The sequence below is a fragment of the Chiloscyllium plagiosum genome, chromosome 5, assembly GCF_004010195.1.
Source record: "Chiloscyllium plagiosum isolate BGI_BamShark_2017 chromosome 5, ASM401019v2, whole genome shotgun sequence".
NCBI lineage: Eukaryota > Metazoa > Chordata > Chondrichthyes > Orectolobiformes > Hemiscylliidae > Chiloscyllium > Chiloscyllium plagiosum.
In genome coordinates this window covers 60,854,807-60,873,567 of record NC_057714.1, presented here as the reverse complement: position 1 = coordinate 60,873,567, position 18,761 = coordinate 60,854,807, and the positions used below count along the sequence as shown (strand labels likewise).

General features: G+C 40.2%; 1 protein-coding gene across 1 annotated transcript in view; it reads right to left on the bottom strand.

Annotated features, from left to right (window-relative positions):
* LOC122549920 (epidermal growth factor receptor-like) overlaps positions 1–18,761 on the bottom strand; it is a 271,066-nt gene that overhangs the window by 20,422 nt on the left and 231,883 nt on the right. The window contains exons 17-20 of the mRNA XM_043690147.1: positions 15,622–15,763; positions 11,591–11,713; positions 8,343–8,441; positions 2,015–2,200 (exon numbers count right to left, since the gene is read on the bottom strand). Of these exons, the coding sequence (XP_043546082.1) occupies positions 2,015–2,200; positions 8,343–8,441; positions 11,591–11,713; positions 15,622–15,763 (550 nt within the window). The remainder of the gene's footprint in view (positions 1–2,014; positions 2,201–8,342; positions 8,442–11,590; positions 11,714–15,621; positions 15,764–18,761) is intronic.

Here is an 18,761-nt window from a genome sequence, read left to right as displayed (position 1 = left end):
GTGATTTCTCCAAATGATAGGGAGGCAATGTTGGATACTGATTCAGGAATCAGGCTGACCGATACCCCCATATAATTGGATGATAATGCTCTGAGAATGTTCATTGAATACCTTTGTGTTTCTTATGGTATGGATCTCTACTAAATTCTGCTGCTACTCAATAACCAATATTTTGTGACTTGCGTTGGCAAGATGATGCCTTTTCTTGTAGCTGTAACACTGTGCCCTCACAAATGGACAATTCTGTGCTCAATGTTGGCCAAAATACCAGTAAAAGGAGTTTGTAACTGCCTTCAGCTTACTTAGCTGCACTTATTTACTTCAGCAGATCATTGGCAGTTGGCCACTCTGACATCTCGAGTTGTACTGTATCATATCCATGGTCAATACTGAGAATGCTAGAATAATTCAGCAGGTCTGGTATCAGCTGACAGAGAAAAAACAGAGCTAACAGTTCAGGTCCAATGTGACTCCTCTTCAGAACACTCTCTCATTATTATCCCCTTCTGAAGTCATACTGGACTCAAAACGTTAACTCAGTTTCTTTCTCCATAGGTGTAACCTGCGTTTCTGCAGCATTCTCTATTTGTTTCAGATTTCCAGTGTCCACAGTATTTTGCTTTTACCCATGGATGGTTCTATTTGGCAACTATGTTGAAGATGAATTTTGGTAATGCCAGTTATTTATGGTGAATGCCTTCACTTTTTAAAAACAAAAATCTTTCCAATAATGATCTCTCTTGAAATTGTCCAAAATTGCAATTGAAGGACAGCTTTCTCTGAGCCATGATAAATTCTTCAATATCTTCATTGGATTATTGATTCCTTTTTCCAAATCAATAGCCTTCAGCAATCTCCAGTGATTGGAAAGTGATGTTCAAACTTAAACGGAATGTCTGATAGCTACTTCTCTCTTGGTTTAGCAGGGCTGAACAAATTCTTTGGAGTGCTTCACAGACTTCTGATCCTGCTTCAGTCAACTATCACCTTTCTCCTTTCCTCCATTGTTTGATTAATAGCCAGATTATCAGGAATATCTAGGATTGTTAGCAATCGTGATAACCACGTTAAGCCACTCCACATACGCACTGAAGACTCTCAAGTGCCAATCTGAACCAACTTAGCCCACCCGCAGTACATTATGGATCCAGTCAGACTTCATATCAGTCTGTTGCTGCCATCTTCCCTCCTTTTTGGAGTGAGAGTGGTCGGCACCCACCATGTTTCCCTTGACCCCCTTAAATTCTATCCATTGCATAACTGCAAAACAAGCATTTGCTTGAAGAGTTTTCAGTGCAGACAGTGCTATTAACTACAGAAACCTTTGCTCAAAGCTATTAACATAAAGTAAGTTTATTATTGATCACTCTTCTGAAAAAGAGACCAAGTTCCTCTTTAGGTGAAACCATTTATAAATCACAATCAGTGTTGTTTAAAACAATACAAAAGAAAGATCAAACAACACTTTTCATTCGATGATCATCGTCTTGGACATCTCCAAAGCCAACTATAGGGTTTGACACCATACGCATCATGACAAATTAAACATATTTATAATTAAAATTAATTAAAGCAATGCTTGTGGATATACATTTTTCCTCTCAAATCATACCATCTAGACTGCAGTTTATGGTTTTAGTTTTGTTGTTGACATTGATCTTTATCACAATCTGATCTTGTCTTTCTTAAAATCACAAAATTGTGATTTTCTTACTTATCTCTAAGACAAAAGGCAGATTGATACAGTGTCTTATGTTCTTCTCAGATGAAGCTTCAGGGAAATTGCATTAATCTCATACTGTGTTTCAGAATTGCCAACTGAAGGCAGCTGGGAATGCATATTTTTTAAATCCTTCTTTAGTGACATTACAAACGTGTTTCCCAGTGGAGACCTCAAGTGGATTTAGCATAGTTAATTCATAAATATTTTAAACTACATACAGGTATGTTGACCACTTAAGAGGTCAAGACCATATATTTGTGCATAAAATAAAAAGCTTGTTTAGGAAACTACCTTTGCTATCTGCACACACCAGTTGAGAAGATACTGGGAACCAATATGTTCTTTGTTTTCTCGCATATAATCCAACAGACAGCCAAAAGGCATCAACTGTGTTACGAGTTGAACCGTCGAAGTGAGACAGATACCCAGGAGTCGACAGACGTGGGGATGGTCGACACTAGCCATTACATACGCTTCCTGCCAATAAAAAGCAAATATGAAACAATAAGATGATCTTCAACACATCCTAGAATTGATTAACCAAGGGTAAAACGCAATGGTTCTGAGAGTCTGATTGCATTATTCAATGGATCTCAACTATGTGCTGCCCTTGGTGACATCATTGGAAAACAAGACAGGTCCAACATGTCTAACACTGCATGAGTAAAACTTTTCTCCAACTAAGTATTTGGAAGACTGAAGCCATTGTCTGCTCCCAAGCAATAGCGTCAATCCCTCTCAAAATTAATTGAGGCTGAACCAGACTGTTGGTGCATTTAGGCTGGATTTACACATTGTCAGAACAACCCCTAAGCCATTTATAAATTGTTGGCAGGACCCAATTCCAGAAGTTCCAATCCCATTCTGTGACAATGCTGTCACTTTAAAAAGGTTATTTTGTCCTAGGTTTTTTTGAAGAGAAGTTGTAAAGGCCGAGAGATGTCGAAATGACTAGGAGCCAGCCTGAATCAGTGTTTTTATAAGACAGTTTAATAATAATTAGATTAGATTAGATTAGATTACCTACAGTGTGGAAACAGGCCCTTCGGCCCAACAAGTCCACACCGACCCGAAGAGAAACCCACCCAGACCCATTCCCCTACATTGACCCCTGACTAATGCACCTAACACTACGGGCAATTTAGCATGGCCAATTCACCTAACCTGCACATCTTTGGACTTTGGGAGAAAACCGGAGCACCTGGAGGAAACCCACGCAGACACAGGGAGAATGTGCAAACTCCACACAGACAGTCGCCCAAGGCTGGAATTGAACCTGGCGCTGGGTCCCTGGCGCTGTGAGGTAGTGCCAACCACTGACCCACCATGCCTCCCAGAAGGGGAGTGGCTTTCTTTTTTAGCTGTAGCAGTCACAAGATGTTGGGGTCCTGAATGGTTGCAAGCTTCAGTAAATGATTCTTAACTGACTTTCTCTCAAATCTCTCTGGTTGTTATTCCCTGCTGCCCATATAAATCTGTGTATGAATTTTCCTTTTTGCCAATGAGTGTATTTATGGGATGTTGCTATATTGTAACAGTTAATTAATTAAGTTACTGTATCAAGTATTCGGTTAAGTTTTAGTTCAGTTATTCTAAATTCTGCGTTTTGTTCGTGTTTCAACTGCAGTGTTTAAATAAATTGTTTTGTTTAAAGCCGGGTAGTTTGACTAGCTGCATCACACCTGGGAATACCCACGTTCACATCTACCTTTAAAATAAGGAAAAGGGTCTAGGCCACCTTCTTAATATATTTGGAGGGGGTCTGACCTGGTCCATAACAATTCCTAGAGCCTCCAGTTTTCATTGTTGCAAGGTAAGGGTGCTAGTAGTGAACCTACACTCTTCACTTCTGACCTGACCATACCCCTGATAGGTGTGTATCTTCAATCATCCCACATTTTTGTGAAATTGGGTCCATTTCTCCTAAATGTATGATTCATAATTTTTTAGGAATCATGAACCATAGACTTAAATCAATTCATAATTGCTGCTTGAATCCTAGCACACACCAAGTTCCATTGTCTCATTACTCACAATCCTCTGGGATACTGCCATCTTCCAGTTTTGACTCGTGTACATCCCCGATTTTAGTTCTCAGCAGCTGAGGCTCCCAAGCTCTAGAGTTGCATGCTGCCCTTCTACTTCACTTCCTCCTTTATGACAATCCTTGAAGCCTCTCACCTTGACTAAGCTCTTGATCATCTACCCTAATATCTCCTTACGTGACCCAATATCATATTCTCTTGGATACCTTGCCTGTGAAGCACTTTGGAACCTTATCCTATCTCCAAAGCACTAAATTGTTCCTGGGGTTGATGGGATGTTTGCAATTCAGTCACAGTCTCAGCATTTCGAAACGGAGTACAGAAATATACAGGTAGGGTTTCTACTCCTGATTATTCTTCATAAAGAGAGGACTTGTTCCATGATAGCCTCCATCATAAAATAAGGATCTTGGCCCTCATCATTAATGGTTCATCAATGCAGAAAGAGGAAGCAGGCAGCCATCAAGGCTTTTGGACACAACTGTGAGAACTCTAATTGTGTTGTAAAATATTTGGACAAGGCGTTAAAATACTATCTCAGTAACTTTTCTTTATAAATGTAACAGCTTGCCACAATATGTTAAGTGAAGCTTAAATGCTTTAGGTTTCTCACAAATCAATAGATGTCTTAATCCATGTCAAGCACAAAGTTTGATTAATGTTCTGTTAAATTCCGATTGCTTTCTTCCATAAATCGTTTGTGTTTCTCTGAAGGTCTTCTCCAGTTGTGCTTTCAGGCCATCATTTTGTGCTCGTATTTGCTTATCCTGCAATCTCTACCTGCATTGCACAATGACCTTGCTGAATTATGACTGACATTCCTAGAAGCTCTTCTGGGATTTCCTTTGTAGCAATTAATGTTTGGACAAGTCACTGGCAGAATTATGAAGATTATGAAAATGATTCAGTCTCTTCATCATGATAATAAACTTCTCTGCACAGAAATTTATATTAAAAGGCCTCACTATGATGTTTCTGATAAATTACCCTTCTTCTTTATGAACAATTTTGCAATATTTCTCCGTATCAGAGCTGAAAAGTATGTACTTTATAAAATGTCAGCATTGATCTCAAGCTGTGCAACGATTATAATTTTTTTGTATAAGGATGCATAAGAACACAGTTCAGATTAGATTAGATTACTTACAGTGTGGAAACAGGCCCTTCGGCCCAACAAGTCCACACCGCCAACCAGAGCACCCAGAGGAAACCCACGCAGACACGGGGAGAACGTGCAAACTCCACACAGTCAGTCGCCTGAGGCGGGAATTGAACCCGGGTCTCTGGCGCTGTGAGGCAGCAGTGCTAACCACTGTGCAACCGTGCCGCCCACGGTGTTCACTCTGTCCTCTGCGTCTTAATTGGCAACAGCCCAGTCATATCTGACTACATGTTTTTGATTGCTTTGATACTTCTCGTCTATGCCCATGAGCCACATAATAGGAGATGTATTAGTTACAGTAGGTTCAGTACATGACTCAAAATAGGAAATCTGCAAAGTCGACAAAAGAGACTTGGGAGTGCCGGTTCATAGTTCGTTGGGAGTGGAGTCACAGGTAAACAGGATAATCAAGAAGGCATTTGGTATGCTTGCTTTGGTTGGTCAGTACGTTGAGTATAGAAGTTGGGAGGATATGTTGTGGCTGTACAGGCATTGGTTATGCCACTTTTTGAATACTGTGTTCAGTTCTGGTCTCCCTGCTATAGGAAAGATATTGTTAAACTTGAAAGAGTTCAGAAAGGATTTTCAGGTACAAGAATGTTGCAAGGTTGGCGGGTGAGCTAGAAGGAGAGGTGGAGTAAGCTGGGGCTATTTTCCTTGGACTGTTGGAGGCTGAAGGGTGACCTTATAGAGGGTTATAAAATCATGAGGGGTATGAATAGATGGAATAGACAAAGACTTTTCCTTAGGGTAGGGAAGTCCAAAACTAGAGGGCATAGGTTTAAGGTGAGAGGGGAAAGATTGAAAAGGTACCTAAGGGGCAACATTTTCATGCAGAGGATGGTGCTTGTATGGAATGAGCTGCCAGAGAAAGTGGTCTATCACAACATTTAAAAGGCATCTGGATGGGTACATGTATAGGAAGGGTTTAGATGGACATGGGTCAAATGCTGGCAAATGGGACTAGATTAGTTTAGGATATCTGATCTGCATGGACAAGTTGGATCGAAGGGTCTGTTTCTATGTTGTACATCTCTATTACTCTAAAGTTGCTGCCATCCCAGAGGACAATGGGCTCCTCTCTCATTACAGAGAGAGAGAGGTAATGGTTGTTTAACCTGCAGGTCACCACACCACAGGCTAGGGGCAAGGTTGCAAAGAAGGAATCTTCCTGGTGACCTCAGCTTGTACATGAACTAAACCCTTCCGTTGGAGTCATTCTGTATCACAAACCAGCCATTCAGCTAACTGACTTAGGAAATCTGCACAATTATATACAATTCAACAGAACTATAAAAAACAGTGCATCTTGGTTTTATGGGTTGATATCTTTGCTTATACCTTATGGAAACTAGACGGTTATGAATTCCATGTCTCTCAGCCTTACTATTTATTTTTACTAAATGTGCACCATGTGCAGTCTTTTAAATATAGTTAAACCTCATTCAGAATCAAAGGACAGAAAAAAATACTTTTATGCATAATGGGAATTTTAATTAGAATTGCAATGGGAAGTAACAATATTCCTGTTACAAAAGCATAAAGAGAAATTTTACCTTGCATTGCCCAGCCTAGAATCAGTAGGAGGGGCATCTACTTGATTAAAAAATACACGCAACTCAATGCCAACCCGCAGCAAATGCACCTTCATCTAGTTTAGTCATGACAAGTTAGGAGATATTGTGAAAGTTGCTCCAGAAAAATTGTTATTGTCACAATGGGTTAATAGTCCTGAGTTTGGGAACCATTTCAATGTAATGTCAGTGCTTGAATTCCCGAGGAATGGGGAAACCTGGTAGCTAAAGGGAGACAGGAATGCCAGCATCAGCTGTTAAGTGTTTTTCCATGACATATTGTGGGCCAGCAGGAGTAGATAGATTTGCTCCTGGTGTGTTATCTGCCACAATCTATCCACCCCCCCCTCTTTTACTGCCACCTTCCAAATCCTCTCATTTTACTATAATTGTATAGGTGGATCTTTCCCTTAATATAGACCTGGCACTCAATCTTGGCAGCAGCTTATTGGAGTTAAAACAAAACTGCCAATGAGATGTTAAATTCTGCAGATCGCTGCAGTTGTGTGATTGCCCGGTTACTCTGCTTGGCTTTCCCTAAATATTGGGCACATTCACCATCTCTACTGTTCTTTGACTGAAGCTGTCAATTCTAATCCAACCACTTTGCCCATTTCTATCCGTCCATATTCCTCTCTTCTTAAACACAAACCTAATTTCATTTTGTGGCTTCAATGACCAGCTATGATGAAGAATTCCACGTGCAGAAATTGCTTCTCTTGTTCCCTTTCAATCACCTGACAACAAACTGGAGTCTATGTCTCTTGCTACAGATTCTGTCATCTTCAAAAGTTATACTTATGAATCTACATAGAGTGATTTTAAATATAATAAATAATCTGATGCTGCCGGAAATTCAGTGAAATGGCGTCTTGAGGAAACAAACAAACCACTACAGGAAGCTGTCTTGTGATAATAGCTAGAAAATGTTCCAAAGAATGACAAGACAGGAAATTGTTGCACAAAACTAAATAGGTTTAAGCCAAGAAATGCCACTATAAGAGAACAATTCATCTTTGCCTGTCAGTATGCATATGGAATATACAGAAATAATTTCTCTCAATGAAACAGGAAATTTAGGATTGATCAGTGAATATCTGCATATTGTGAAATGCACTGGTATTAGTATCAACTGGAACCAAACCAGTATCAATTTTAACTGGGGCTGTAACTTTGGTCAAAGTCAAACAGTATTACTGGCAAGAATGGTAAGATGGCAAATGGAGATGAAACAGATTTGGAAAAAAATAGTCAAAAAGCCCAGTTTGGGCCCTGGGAAAGAATATGCAATTGTGTGCAATTTGACTTTTCTTATCCCACGTGTGACAAAAAGGTAGAACTATTTTTTAACCAGTTAGCCCTTAACTGCACCTGAAACTCTTACACATTTTCTCCTTTTAAATCCAAGTTGACAAACACATTTTGTTGTCAAAATATTTGCAGCATGGTGACTTGGTGATTAGCACTGTTGCCTCACAGCACCAAGGTTCCGGGTTCAATTCCATCCTTGGGTGACTGTGTGGAGTTTGCACATCCACTTCATGTCTGTGTGGGTTTCCTCCAGGTGCTCTGGTTTCTTCCCACAATACAAAGACATCCAGGTTAAGTGGATTTGCCAGGCTAAATATTTCATTGTGTCCAGGGATGTGCCAGGCTAGGTGGGTGAGCCATAGAAAACAGAGGATTACAAGGCTAGGGGAGGGGAAATGGGATGCTCTTCGGAGAGGGTCAGTGTGGACTCAATCATCCGAATGGTCTGCTTCCACACTGTAGGAATTCTGTGATATCGCACAGCCTGATAATTTGAATTAAAATAAACAATCACAATATCCACTTACATCAAGGATTTCTTTATTAGCTTTTGGGGAAGTTGCTTCTCTCAACACTTTAATGGCTACGGGGATTTTGACATTTTCCCCTTCTGGATTCCACAAGCCCTGCAGACATAATGAAATTTTAAAAGAAAATCAATTACCTCATGACTCATTCAAATAACGTGATTAGGCTTGTCAAACATTCATTTAATTTTGTATAATGTACTTCTTCAACTGGCCACACTTCGACATAGAAGCATTATGAAATCCTCAAGGCAGTGAAACAGGATAGAAATACATACATATGTTTTTGCATAAGTAATTACATTTTAAAAAATCCCCCGAGGCATAAAAACTTGGTTAGAAATTAAAAGATCTTTTAACTGAATGAATACCTCCTTTTTTTTTTAAATTCAGGGATGGGATATGAGCTTTGCTGGCTATGCCATTTATTTCCCATCTTTAATTGCCTGGGGATGGATACGAGTCACATGTAGGTCAGCTTAGGAAAGGATGGCAGATTTCCTTCCCTAAAGGACATTTAGTGAAGCAAACAGATTCTTAGAACAGTTGACACTGGTCACCATGAAGGTAGTTTTTAATTCCAAGTTTTTATTGAATTCAAATTCCTCCATCTGCCTTGTGGGATTCAAATCTATGTCCCCCAGATAAGTTTCTGAATTACTATCTTAGGGACGTTACCATTATGCCATCATCTCCTATTTGTTATTTTATTTAAAAGATGAAATTAGCAATAAGTATAAAGTGGATGGAAAATATTTCAAATGAAGCAAGATTAGAAACAAAAATCACCCAGTGTTTAAGAGGTAAGTTGAATCCATTTGACATCTTTCAACGATACACCACAAAGAAGGTCAGACTGCAAGTGAAACATCATCTAATAGGAATATCTATTGGGAAAATGTGGGCAGGGTCAGCAAAACCTCAGGATTTTCAGCTCTAAAAATAGGCATTACCTTTTACAGGGCTCACTGTCCTCTGCGCTGAAATTTTGACATAACCACTGTTCGGAAAAGTTATGTGCCATTAAAACAAATCTGCAAAATTTCACCTGATCTGAAAATGTGTCAGCAGGCTTAATGCAATGGTGGAACTTTACTATTCCACCTTGAAAAATTGTTTTGCAAATTAGTAACAGGCTAAAAAAGAAATACTGAAGTCCAGCTCACATCATATGGAAATTACAAATGAATGACACATCTTAATTCATCCTCGCAGATGCCTTCCCAACACTGTCATTCTAATATGCATTTTCTCTTGAATGATTCTAATGTTTTAGGTTTGCTACTCCATCAGAACCAGTGTCACCTCATCATACTGTTGTTTGTATTTTTATTCATTGGATGTATATTACTATTGCTGACAATGCCAGCATTCATTGTTCACTCCAATTTACTCTGGAGGTGGTGGTGGTAGAACATAGAAAAATACAGCGCAGTACAGGCCCTTTGGCCCACGATGTTGCGCCGATCCAAGCCCACCTAACCTACACTAGCCCACTATCCTCCATATGCCTATCCAATGCCCGCTTAAATGCCCATAAAGAGGGAGAGTCCACCACTGCTACTGGCAGGGCATTCCATGAACTCACGACTCGCTGAGTAAAACATCTGTCCTATACCTACCACCCCTTAATTTAAAGCTATGCCCCCTCGTAATAGCTGACTCCATGCGTGGAAAAAGGTTCTCATGGTCAACCCTATCTAAACCCCTAATCATCTTGTACACCTCTATCAAGTCATCCCTAAACCTTCTTTCCTCCAATGAAAACAGCCCCAAGTGCCTCAGCCTTTCCTCATACGATCTTCCTACCATACCAGGCAACATCCTGGTAAACCTCCTCTGCACCCGTTACAGTGCCTCCACATCCTTCCTATAGTATGGCGACCAAAACTGCACACAATACTCCAGATGCAGCCGCACCAGAGTCTTATACAACTGCAACATGACCTCAGTACTCCAGAACTCAATTCCTCTACCAATAAAAGCCAGTACGCCATATGCCTTCCTCACCGCACTATTTACCTGGGTGGCAACTTTCAGAGATCTGTGTACATGGACACCAAGATCCCTCTGCTCATCCACACTACCAAGTATCTGACCATTAGCCCAGTACCCCGTCTTTTTGTTCCTCTTACCAAAGTGAATCACCTCACACTTAGCTACATTGAACTCCATTTGCCACCTTTCTGCCCAGCTCTGCAACTTATCTATATCCCACTGTAACCCGACACATCCTTCCTCACTGTCAACAACTCCACCGACTTTCGTATCATCCGCAAACTTGCTCACCCAACCTTCTAGCCCCTCCTCCAGGTCATTTATAAAAATGACAAACAGCAATGGTCCCAAAACAGATCCTTGCGGAACACCGTTAGTAACTGCACTCCAAGATGAACCTTTAACATCAACTACTACCCTCTCTCTTCTTCCAGCCAGGCAATTCCTAATCCAAACCTCCAACTCACCCTCAATGCCATACCGCCGTATTTTTTGCAGTAGCCTACCATGGGGAACCTTATCAAATGCCTTACTAAAATCCGTATACACCACATCTACCGCTTTACCCTCGTCTACCTCCTTAGCCACCTTCTCAAAGAATTCAATAAGGTTTGTGAGGCACGACTTGCCCTTCACAAAACCATGCTGACTATCCTTGATCACATTATTCCTATTGTTACACTTCTTGTGGTGTAGGTACCTCACATGATAAGGATTTTTAAGTAAAATTCTGGATTGATTTTTCCCAAATCCTTAACAATCATGTATATCTCTATTCCTCCTTCTCATATAGCTGTGTCCTAAGCCAGTCCAGATCCTAATTACCGTTACTTCACATTAATGTCAGGAACACAAGTCTGCTAAAGCATGCTACTCTCAATCTTTCTCACTAAATATCTTCACCTTACCATTTTCCCATTTGCCTTTAACAATCTTCTAAAATTGACTTTTACAAGAAAATGTTCAGTTAATTCAGCTCTTCAGCATTGTACTTGCAGGAGATATTTTGGGATGTTAAGTACAGTCCATTACTGATCTAACTATAATTAGTTTCCTGCCACTTTGCTCCATCACAATTATTGATAAAAATATTCCATGGTACAATTTCCTTTTTAAAAATTACAACATTTTCAAACACAGTAAAAGTTAACAATGATTTTTGTGATACAGCTGGAAAATGTCACATTTGAATTATTCTACCGTCAACACAAATTTTCCTTCTACCACACTGTGCCTGAGAGATTGTTTACCTTGTACACAGTGCCAAATGCTCCAGAACCCAGCACTTTAATTTTCTTGAATTCTGTCTCTTTAAGAATCCTGAGAAGGGCCTGATTGGGAGCAGCTCCACTCGGGGTTAGTGGCTCAACCAGCTGTGTCAAGAACAAAACCAGAGTCAGCACAGACAAAATATACACACTCCCTTGATATTACAAGTTACATTGTAAACTCACTACAGGGAAGAATTCTCTGCTGTGAATAACGTATTTGCTTTTGTACTGCAGTCTGGATTATGGGAAAGTGTGTTAAACTGCCCTGCTCTCTCATGTTTGAGTGAGTATAGTGTGTTTGATTTTGCTGTGAATTAATAGCACTACTCGGTTTGAAATTCCATGAATGTACAGAATGGGTTTAATGTTTTAGTCAGTTTAGGTGAGAGATCATGACAATGCTATTAATGGATATTGCTGCTGCATCAGCATGTGTACCAGTCCTACAGAGATCACCAGAAGTGGAAACAATATTCAAATACATCTCTACATCATGACTGATGCCACAAGATTCATGTATGGAAGTCAACAGCATAGAATAACTTAAAAACAACTGTATAAACATCTATAAAGAGCTATAAAGTTTATGATGTCAGCAGAATCATTCAGTAGAAGGCAATACAGCTCCTGACCCTAGAAAGCAGATGGATGGAGGCTTGAGAGCATTTAATTGGTACTTCAGGCCTTAGGTGAGGCCCACTTAAGAGCCTCAGTCCACTGTTGCTAATGTTTAATCAGGCAGTGGTCTCACCATGGGTGTAAAGTCTGGCAGGCTTGTGGAAATCCCAGCCCTGGAGAGTTGGTGGTCAATCAGAGGACAGCAGCTCTCCAATGCCTGTTAGTACCATTGGGATAGTAGAGACACTGCTGACAATGCATCCTACAGAGGCCACTGTGAACTGAGGATAGGAGGGGTAATCATGTGGTGCAGAGGTGCTGAGCGGAAAAAAGGTGGAATGGGGTGTGGAGGAGACATTTGAAGGGATGGAAGGCTGTTCCTTTCCAACACCGGTTCCCTCAGCCAGGAATTGAGTGCTTTTGAATAAAGAATCTAGATTTAAAAGTCCAATCTATGGCATCAAATAGCATCCGGTCAAGAAGGCCATCCATGAAACCAGCCACCCTGAACTTTATCAGACAGAGAGAGACTGTGTGGTAATTAAATCATCCCCTCCCATTTAGTTGAATGCCAGTCAAAGGGAGGTAGGAACAATCAAACCCAGCAGGGAGGAGCTTTTTATTGCACTGGAAACAAGATTAAAGGGTTAATGAGGGTGTGACCTTAGGGGGAAGAGTCTCCAATGGGTTCATGGGACCCAGACATGTGGCATCCCAATACCAACTAAACACCTAAGATTTGAACCTCGCATCTCCTCCACCCAAATAAGGTAAAGAATCAGCTGGTGCAGAATGAGGCCCTCAAATAGCCATGAACTGCCCAACATGTGCTCCCACACCTCCCTCACCAATTGTAACATTGCAGCCAGGTCAGGGATAGGTACAGGAATGCTATCCATCATCCAATGATTGATATAAACTGTAAAATATTGATACCCCAGGCAGAACCCTGCAAGATATCACTTACCCTATGCTACCAAACTGAAAAAGGTCCCATTTGTGAAAGCTGTTTTCTGCCAGCCTGTCAATCTTCTATCCCTCCGTGTATGTTACCACCTAAACTATGAACGCCTATGTGGAACCTTGTCAAATATCTTCTGAAAATCCAAGAACACATTCCTCCTTATCCTCACTGCACTATACTCTTTGGAAAAAAAAACTCCCAATAAATTAGTTAAACACAATTTCCCTTCACAAAATCATGCTTCCTCTTCCTGATTACATTGAGTTTTTCCATGTGCCCAGTTAAAACCACTTCCTGGTCAATTCTCCATGTTAGAAGCCAAGATAACTGACTTGTCGCTTCTTGGTTTCTGCCTTCTTCCCTTCTTGAATATTTACTTCTCTCCAGTCTAATGGAGCCTTCTGGCATGGAAACAGACCCTTTGGTCCACCTTCCCTTTACTGACCATACATCCCAATTTGACCTAGTCCCATTTGCCAACATAAGGTCTCTCAGCCTCCAATACTCCAGGGGGAAAAAAAGCCCCAGCCTATTCAGTCTCTCCCTTTAACTCAAACCCTACAGACCTGGCAAAATCCTTTTAACTATTTTCTGAACCCTTCCAAGCTGCACAGCATCCTTCCTATGGAAGGCTACCAGAATTGAAAGCAGTTTTCTAAAAGTGGTCTCACCAATGTCCTGTACAGTTGCAACATGACGTCCCAACTCCTATACTCAATACAATGACCAATTAAGGCAAGCATGTCAAATGCCTTCTTCACCAGCCTGTCTACCTGTGACTCCACTTTCAAGCAATTATGCACCTGCACCCCTAGTTTTCTTTGTTCAGCAATGGTCCCCAGGACCCTACCATTAACTGTATAAGTCCTGCCCTGGTTTGCCTTACCATAATACAACAACTCATATTTATCTGAATTAAACTCCATCTGCCACTCCTTGGCACACTGGCCTATCTTATCATGGTCCCATTGTACTCTGAGGTAACCTTCTTCGCTGACCACCTATTTTGGTGTCATCTGCAAACTTACTAATGATACCTCCTATACGCACATCCAAATCACGTATATAAATGACAAAAAGCAGTGGATGTAGCACCAATCCTCTGGCACACTGCTGGTCAAAGGCTTCCAGACTGAAAAACGGCCCTCTGTCTGCTACCTTCAAGCCAATATGTGTCCAACTGCTAACTCCCCCAGGATCCCACATGATCTAACCTTACTAATCAGTCTACCATGCAGAACCTTGTCAAATGCTTTGCTGAAGTCCAAATAGAAGTCTACTGTTCTACCTTCATCAATCTTCTTTCTCACCTCTTCAAAAAACTCAATCAAGTCAGTGAGACATGATTTTCCATTCCTTTTCTCTTTCAACCTTTTGATTCATTTGGATTTCTGGGATGTTTTTATATTCTTTACTAGACAGAAGCAAAATATTTACTCATTACATTCTCTTTTTTGTATTGTGTCTTAACTCCCCATTCTCACTTTACTCTTTTCCTTTTTTAGATACCTATACAAACTTTTGGTTTTTTTCACATTTCTACCTAGGTTTCTGCCATGCTCTTATTTGTCTCAATTGAACTTTTAGTTATTCTTTGCTGTTCTTTATATTCTGACTGGTCAATTGACTTGCCACTCGTCTTTACACAATTAGATGGATAAGGCATAAGTTTGATGCTTTAGTCAACCACAGATGGTAGTGGAAGTCCTGTAGAACTTCTCTTTCTACTAGGAAAGTACTTATTCTGAGTACTCTGAAATATTGTTTTAAATGTCTGTCATCACGTTCCTAGCCTGACACTTCAGTTCACTTCATCTAACCTACATAACTGTCATAATTTAAGATTAAAATACTAGTCATAGACCACTCTTCTCCCTCTCAAACTGAATGCAAAATTCAATCATTTAGCGTTCACTGCTACCTAGAGGTGTTTTTATTTTGTGCTTATAAATTAATCTTATCACTTCTCACATTACCAAGCCTAGTATAGCATTCTCCCTCGCCCGTTTCAGAATTTGGATCCTTAAGAAACACTTTCAAAACCATTATATGAACTCCTTATTGCGGGAACTATTGCCAATCTGTTTTTTTTTTTCATTTTTTTATCATAAGGGCATTTAGAGGTAATCATATAGTATGGGACTGGAGTCACATACAGACAAAATCAGTTGGGGGTTGTGGGTTCCCACCCTGAAGAGCACATGAAGTCTGATTAAATTTAGGATGAATTTTGCAACATTTTCTGATGCTAAACCATAAGTCAGCAGAGTTTTACTAATAGCCGTGATGGAATTTGACTTCTGAATTGCAAGTCACATAGCATATAGATTACTAAAAACCCTAAAAAATCTTCCAAACATGAGATTTCTGGAACATCCACAGAATCATCATCTTCTTAGGCTTCAGTTTTTGGAAAACTTATGGTTACCTCTCGCTCCTGTAACAAACGTCGCAAGGTACGTTTCTTTCTGACATGTCTCCTCCTCATGCATATTGCAATCAATAAGGCCACCACAACCAAACCAAGAAGGCCACTGACAATTCCAGCAGCAATGGATGGAATGCGAGACCTAGAGCAGGAAGGGAATCTGTCAGGGATGTTTTCCTCTCATACAATATCGCATACTACTTTGACTTGAAACTTATATTCTTTGTGTTGGTCATTTCAAACATAATTACATTTATAAATAATGTACTGAAGCTTTATAATAAAGTGCATACGTGTATTATAACTAACTGAAATATTCAGTGTAATTCAATTTCCATAGATTTTTCAAATAAAAATGGAATAATCTTTTTACCTTTCTGTCTTTAAAAATGATCAAGTTGTCACAATTTAATTGTCTGACGTACTAAATGTAAAGCGTAATCTGCATAAGTTAATTACCTATTGTGAATATCCGGAAATTGGTTAACTGAATGGACGCTTAGCAAATTGAAATAGGTATTCCTGATTGGCACAGATTTATCTATAGGTCATTAAAATGATCAAAAATATGCACTTCTTATTGTCTTGACTAGAAAGTTCTGACAACATGGTGGTCAAATGACAGGTGAACATGTATGTGTGGTGAGAAACTGTTGTTTATTACAATGCAATTATAGGCTTTAGAAACTCAGTGGCATCCATTTCACAGCACCACAAGTCACAGTTAAAGTTTGTCTTGTCTTGTTTGTTGGGTGCTAGCCTCCATTATTGGAGTGTTTAAAATCTGTGTTTTTATGGATTTGACAGTCAACAGATGGGATTCTTGAAATCTATTGCCTGATTTTAGGCCTTTCACATCCCGAATGTCTAATTCCTCGACTTTCAGCTCCTTATTCTTACGATGCTTAAACCATAAATTTTCTTGTTCGCATAACTCTGAATTTATTAATGTTGTGACACCTGCATATTTGCTGTTCACTCACAACTCCAGTAATTTCCTCTTTGGTTGAAATCCACACAGTTCTATGAACTTGTTGATGCCCTTAATGACTACTGATCATCGATATAAATTATTGGTTCAAAGGGTCAAGTACAGTAGTAGAATTAGTTAGGTGGAAACTAAAAATTGCTAAGGAAATAAGTCACTCTTGGGAGTAGTTAGTAGGCCTCCTGATTTAATTGCAAATCAAGAAATAATATGGGCTTGTGGGAAAAGTTTTGCAATAATTGTGGGTGATTTAATTAATCTTCATATAGATTAGAAGAATTAAATTGTCAATGGTAGCCTGGAGAATCAATTCATGAAATGTATCTGGGACAGTTTCTTAGGACATTATTTTTTGGAATGTACAATCATATACATTCAAGGAACAGGCCATTTTAGACCTTTTTCATGAATGTTTGGTTGTGTTTTGTTACCTTTTAGAGTTGATAAAGTTGACTCTTTAAAAAGCACAGCAGATCAGGCAGCATCCGAGGAGCAAGAGTTGACGTTTCTCGCAGGACCCTTCTTCAGTCCTGAAGAAGGTTTCTGTCCAAAAACATGGACTCTCCTGCTCCTTGGATACTACTCGACCTGCCGTCCTTTTTAAAGCATCACACTTTATCAACTCTGACTCTACAGCATCTGCAGTCCTCACTATCTCATTTTTGTTACCTTTTATTCAAGATAAAATGGAAAAGAGGGTCACATGATTTTATTTAACAGATACTGCACAACAACAAACGTGATGGCTTGGTAACCATGAGGATAGAGAAGCCTGGGTGAAACTTATTGGGAGCAAAATGTAAAATGTTCACATCTGAAAACAAGGAGCTGTTGACTTGACTGTGGATAGACAATCTAGAATGTCAAACGGAGAGGGAGAGAGAAAACATGCATTTTCACAGAGAGGCAAATAACTGGAATTGGTGAGGTCTGCAAAGAGAACAAAGTCACAAATATTCTGAGTATTACCAAGCAGAAACAGAGGAGGAAAGATCATTTCTGATCAGAGGCATATCCCATGAGAACTCCCAAGGAGTTCAGGAAATTCATCCTGGCATGGTCAGCATGTTGGGGATTAAGAATGATTGGAATGGGCCTCACCACTGGGGTTCTGTTCAGAACTTCTTTGAAAACTGAGAAAAGCGTCTTTTGATGGCCACTCGACGTTTCGGCTCAAGCAGAAAGGAGGGAGGGAACCCACTGGAAACTGTAGCTGACATTTGTATTATAGACCCCCTAATAGTCAGAGGGAAATTGAGAAACAAGCTTGTCAGGAGATCTCAGCTATCTGTAAGAAAAATAGGGAGGTTATAACAGGGGATTTTAACTTTCTTAACACAGACTGGTACTGCCATAGTGTTAAGGATTTAGATGGAGAGGAATTTCTTGAGTGTGTACAAGACAATTTTCTGATTCAGTATGTGGATGTATCTACCAGAGAAGGAGCAAAACGTGACTTACTCTTGGGAACTAAGGCAGGGCAGGTGACTGAGGTGTTCAGCGGGGGAGCACTTTGGGGCCAGTGACCATAATTCTATTAGATTTTAAATAATGATGGAAAAGGATAAACCAGATCTAAAAGTTGAAGTTCTAAATCGGAGAAAGGCCAATTTTGATGGTATTAGGCAAGAACTTTCGAAAACTGATTGGGGGCAGATGTTCACAGGTAGAGGGATGGCTGGAAAATGGGAAGCCTTCAGAAATGAGATAACGAGAATCCAAAGAAAGTTTATTCCTGTTAGGGTGAAAGGGAAGGCTGGTGGGTATAGGGAATTCTGGATGACTAAAGAAATTGAGGTGGAAATGTGTTGCTAGAAAAGCGCAGCAGGTCAGGCAGCATCTAGGGAACAGGAGAATCGACGTTTCGGGCATTAGCCCTTCTTCAGGAATGAGGAAAGTTGGTCCAGCAGGATAAGATAAAAGATAGGGAGGAGGGACTTGGGGGAGGGGCGTCGGAAATGTGATAGGTGGAAAAAGGTCAAGGTGAGGGTGATAGGACAGATTGGGGTGGGGGCGGAGAGGTCGGGAAGAAGATTGCAGGTTAGGAAGGCGGTGCTGAATTTGATGGATTTGACTGAGACAGGCTGGGGGGAGGGGAAATGAGGAAACTGGTGAAATCCGAGTTCACCCCTTGTGGTTGGAGGGTTCCTAG